Source organism: Myotis brandtii, unplaced genomic scaffold, assembly GCF_000412655.1.
Source record: "Myotis brandtii unplaced genomic scaffold, ASM41265v1 scaffold3278, whole genome shotgun sequence".
Taxonomy (NCBI): Eukaryota; Metazoa; Chordata; class Mammalia; order Chiroptera; family Vespertilionidae; genus Myotis; species Myotis brandtii.
The window spans coordinates 44945-50157 of NW_005362619.1; the positions used below are offsets into that span (position 1 = coordinate 44945).

The window sequence follows — 5213 nt, forward strand, 5'->3', positions numbered from 1 at the left end:
GTCCCGAGGCTGCGCGTTTCCCTTCCCGGGAAGCTCCGCCTCTGTGACAAGCCCCCGGGCGGGCGTGACTTTCGGGGAGCCCATCTGCTGGAGGAAACCCCGATTTCACATGCGCCTTCCCAGGCACCGGCTGCTCTCCGGGGACACTCGTTCTTGGTTGCCACAGCCTTTCACCATTCGCTCTGTTTCCATGACGATGTCAAACCCTAAAGCCACTGACGCAGCCAGCGCGGTGCCCACCGGCCTCCGCCGAGCCCCATCCCGATGAGCCACAGGTGCAGACGCGATTTGTGGTCCCACTGCGCGCCGCCCGGGAGTAGTAGGTCCATCTCCCCCGCCGCCCGCTCCCTGGTCCTGAAGCTGACAGCCTCATACAGGGACCCCGGTCCGGCTGTCTCAGTGTTTCTCCACTGAACGCGACGTTTCCCTCCCAGGACAATATGTCCTTGTGTGGATGGGCCACATATTTTTAAAATATATATATTTTTTTTTTATTGATTTCAGAGCAGGAGAGGGAGAGAGAAACATCAATGAGATGAGAGAGAATCATTGATCGGCTGCCTCCTGCACGCCCCCTACTGGGGATCGAGCCTGCAACCCGGGCATGTGCCCTGGACTGGAATCGAACCCTTCCGTCTGCAGGCCGACACTCTATCCACTGAGCCACACCGGCTAGGGATGGACATAACTTTAGGGGCCACCATCAACCCGCCACAGACGCCCAGCCTCGGGGTGAAGTGGCCCCTGGTGATGGTCACCAGTCAGGCAGGTGGGATGGTTTCCATGTCCCTCAACCAGAGCCGGGTGTCTCCTGGGCCACAGCGCCCAGCCGGGTGAACACCAGCCCAGCGGGCACCCGGCCAGCGCCTGTCGCCAGCAGCTGGGCCTCCTGGCACAGTCCCCAGGCCCCTAAGAGCCTACGAAAGCTTCACCCCGACTTGGCTGCCTTTCTGTGAAGCGTGCACCCCGCCCCCCGCTAACCCACAGCCCTTTCTCCTCCACTTCCTCCGGCTGCTGGTTGCTCTGCCACAGTCTCCGGTCTGGGCGGCTGTGGCTTTGAGATGGTTTCAGACGGGGTTTCATCACCTTTCACCTCCGAAGGTTAGCGCTGGGCTTGGGAGCCGCCCAGGGCCTCCGGGGCCCAGAGAAGGGTGACCTCAGTGTGTGTGTGAGACAATGTCTGTGGTCTGAGGTTTCTCGGTTCCGAAAAGGAAGCGGATGTCGGTCTGAGGGGTTTGTGGCTCGAAACCGCAAGCCGCCAGCCGCCTGCACGTGGCTGAGGCCAGACTGGCTGCCCTATCTGGGGAGTTGGCGATAACGTCTCATTTCAGTTGATTTGCTCCTAACACGGGACGGATATTCTGCCGGTAATTCTGCCTCCTTTAAGCAGAATCGGTGGGGACCTCGTGAGGGGAGCCCATGGCCGTGAGAAAGGCTAAGAAAGCAGGGGTGTGAAAGGAACAGAGTGGAAGACAGGACGGGGGCGCCCCCAAAGGCATCCACATCCTGCTCCCCCAAAACCACCCCTTCCCGTGGCAAAGGGGGTGGAGGAGGCACCTGGGATGAGGGGGATTAAAGTTGTTGATTAAGGGATTTTAATTTTTTTTAATTAGTAACTCATTCTTTTTTTAATTACTTTATTAAGTTATTACATGTGTCCTTATCCCCACATTACCCCCCATGCCCCCACTCATGTCCTCACCCCCCTGTTGTAACTCATTCTTAAGAGCCTTTTTTAAAATATATATTTGTATTGATTTCAGAGAAGAATGGAGAGAGAGAAACATCAATGAGAATCATTGATCAGCTGCCTCCTGCACGGCCCCTACTGGGATCGAGCCCGAAACCTGGGCACATGCCCTTGACTAGAATCAAACCCGGGACCCTTTAGTCCACAGGCCGACGCTCTATCCACTAAGCCAAACTGGCCAGGGCAGGAGCCTTTCCTTTTATTGATTTCCGTGAGGCAGGGAGAGGGAGAGATAGAAACATCAATGATGACAATCATCCATCGGCTGCCTCCTGCACGCCCCACGCTGGGGATGGAGCCTGCAACCTGGGCCTGTGGCCTGACCGGGAATCGAACCGGGTGACCTCCTGTCTCCTGGGTCGATTGCTCAACCACTGAGCCACGCCGGCCGGGCTCTAATGGTTCGTGTTTTAAAATGTACGTGTATCCTGTTTCTTGGATAAATTTTTACCAAGGGTTAAAAAAAAAAAAGAAAGAAACCTAGAATGTGAATGGCAAGATCTAAAAAAAAAAAAAAGAAGCCTAGAATGTGAATGGCAAGATCTAAAAAAAAAACAGGAAGAAATACATGAGCCCATGGGACTTCCCCACATGCCCGGAGGAAGCAGTGAAAGCTATGACTCAGCTAGATTTTTATCATTATTTATTAAAGAGCAAGTCTGTGAGTCCACAGGGCAGGGGAAGGTCGTGACCCCGGGCGTCCTGGGCCCGCAGCAGCAGCAGCTGGTGCGTTGCTCACCTGTCCGCGGGGGCGCCACTCGGGGATAATGGTCCAGGTGTGTGTCTGCCTGGTCTCGGGGTACAGCACCCCCCCCCACTACTACCCCTCTTTCCCCCACACCCGGCCAGGCTCTGGCACACAAAGACCCTCAGGAAATTCTCCCTGGCAAGACATGCTCAGCACGCCATCCTGGGAGGTAGTCCAGGGATTCTGCACACTTTCCAGTTGGGGAAACTGAGGCTCAGAGAGGAGAACCATGGGTGAGCCATGAACTCGATCGTGTCTAGCAGACACCTTGCCCCGCACCGTGGCCCACGTCGGAGGGCCTGGCTCCTTCCCCAGCAGTTCCCAGGGGAAGCAGCTGATGGCCTGGCTCACCTGCGGCAGCCCCTGGCTCAGGTGCGCACCTGCAGCCCAGTTCCCCCGCGGCCAGGAGAGAGAGAGGGAGCGTGGAAAGGCCGATGCTGCCACCTAGAGGGCGGTGTGAGCATGGCAGCCGGCATTCCTTGGTCAATGCTGCCATCTAGCGGCGGCTGCGGGCGTGGCAGGCAGGCAGGGGCCTTGCTTTGAAGGCTTGGCCGATGCTGCCACCTAGAGGGTGGCGTGGGCGTGGCAGCCAGCCTTGATCTTGCGGCTCCATCCTGATGGTTTTCACACCTGCTCCCAGGTGCTTTGGGGGAAGGGCTGGCCCCACGCAGGGGACCCCCTAGGACCCCTTCAAGCCCACCAGACGGGCGCTTTCAGCCCAGAGCCGCCGGGCCACCTCGTCATCCTCAGCCTCGGGGGCCGGGGCCTTCTCTCTGAGTCCATCGAAATACTTTCCCGAAACGCCCTCCAGTTCCTCGGCCACGGCCAGGTAGGTGCTGGTCTGGGCCGCCAGCTGGGGGCTCTTGACCAGCAGCCAGAAGATGGGCCCTGCAACCAGCCCACAGAGCGTTCAGTCCACAGGCATTCACAGAGGAGGATGCAAAAGGCCCTGCTCCCCCCCAAGACACAGGGCCCAGGGAGGCCGGACATTGGCCGGAAGTCCCTCCGGGCTTTTGCTCCTGCGGTTCCCGCCACCAGGAATCCCCTTCCCTAGCACCTCCCTCCAGAAGCTGCCTCCCCCAGGAAGCCCTCCTGGCTTTCCCCAGGCAAATGGAGGCTCTCCCTCCTTTCCATCAAGCCCCGAGTTCCCACCATACCCCATCTTGCTTTAAAATCACTTTTTTTTGTTGTTAGTCCTCACCGGAGGATGTTTTTCTATTGATTTTGGGGGAGAGTAAAAGAGAGAGGGAAAGACAGAGAGAAACATGGATGGGAGAGAAACACATCGATTGGTTGCCTCCTGCATGAGCCCCGACCAGGGCCTGGGCCCAGGAGGAGCCTGCAACCAAGGTATGTGCCCTTGACTGGAATCAAACCCGGACCCTTTGGTCTGCAGTCCGATGCTCTATCCACTGAGCCAAACTGGCCAGGGCTAAATAACTTTTATTATTGACTGTCTCCAGCTTAAGATCCGTGCCACCTGGTAGCACCCACTCCGTGTTTTTCAGGGTTATAAATGCTAGCTGTCAAGTTCTAACTGTTCCCCTTCGATCTGGGCCAGGCGCTGTGCTGGCCCGGTTACGGGAGGCCTCCTCCCAGGGACGCCGACGCAGGCCCTCCCTCTGCAGGAGGGCGCTGAGGCTCAGAGAGGTGCAGCCGCTCCCCTGGGTGGCACAGCGAGTTAGCGGACTCGAGATGGCTCCACAGGCTCCCCCCCTTCTGAGACGTGGCTTTCTCATCAGTCAGATGGGCCCTGGCCTGTTTCCTGGGGCTATTCTCAGGCTCCACACAGAAAAGTGACTTGTTCTGCCCTGGCCGGTGTGCCTCAGTGGATAGAGCATCGGCCTGCAGACCAAAGGGTCCCAGGTTCGATTCCAATCAAGGGCACGTGCCTGGGTTGCGGGCTCGAGCGCCACTGGGGGGCATGCGGGAGGCAGCCAATCAATGATTCTCTCTCATCATTGATGTTTCTCTCTCTCTCTCGCTTTCCCTTCCTCTCTGAAATCAATCAAAATATTTTTTAAAAATGAAAAAGAAAAAGGTGAGGAAGGGAGAATTCGATCTCTGCTTGAGCTGGGACGTCATCTCCATCTCCCGTCAGACCTGGGCGCGCCCGGCTGCGGACTCACTGCAACTACACCGTCGGCTTTCCCGGGCCGAGGGCGGATCGTGGGACTCCTCAGCCTCCACACATCGTGAGCCACTTTCTCCTAATAAATCTTTCTAAATACCTATAGATGTCCCATTGGTCTTAGGTCAGACCTGGGCGCACCTGGCTGCGGACTCACTGCAACTACAACGTCGGCTTTCCCGGGCCGAGGGCGGGCCGAGGGCGGGCCGAGGGCGGATCGTGGGACTTCATTCTTTATTTCATTTGGCAATAATCTTTCCTCTTCCTTCATGTACCTTTTTAAATCTTCTAAATCTTTTGATCGTGGAACTTTTGAGCCACTTTCTCCTAATAAATCTTTCTAAATACCTATAGATGTCCCATTGGTCTTAAAACCCTGCAGGAGGTTCCTGGGCCCCCGGCTGGGAGGGCAGGGGTTCAGCGAGGGGTCCCCAGGCCAGGAGGGGGCTTACCGAGCGTGAAGCTGGAGAAGGCCGAGCTGTGCATGCCCGTGTGCCTGCCCAGCTCTGTCCTGGCCACGCCGGGGTGCAGCGCGTTCACCGTCACACCTGTGCCTGGGGAGAGAAGGGAAGGACGGGGGGCGG

The 5213-nt window shown here is 57.5% G+C and overlaps 1 protein-coding gene across 1 annotated transcript in view; it reads right to left on the reverse strand.

Moving 5' to 3' along the window:
- Positions 1-2376: 2376 nt before the first annotated feature.
- The window catches only part of RDH13 (retinol dehydrogenase 13 (all-trans/9-cis)), a 13905-nt gene continuing 11068 nt past the window's right edge, over positions 2377-5213 (reverse strand). The window contains exons 6-7 of the mRNA XM_005871024.2: positions 5082-5183; positions 2377-3386 (exon numbers count right to left, since the gene is read on the reverse strand). Of these exons, the coding sequence (XP_005871086.1) occupies positions 3178-3386; positions 5082-5183 (311 nt within the window). The 3' untranslated portion in view covers positions 2377-3177. The remainder of the gene's footprint in view (positions 3387-5081; positions 5184-5213) is intronic.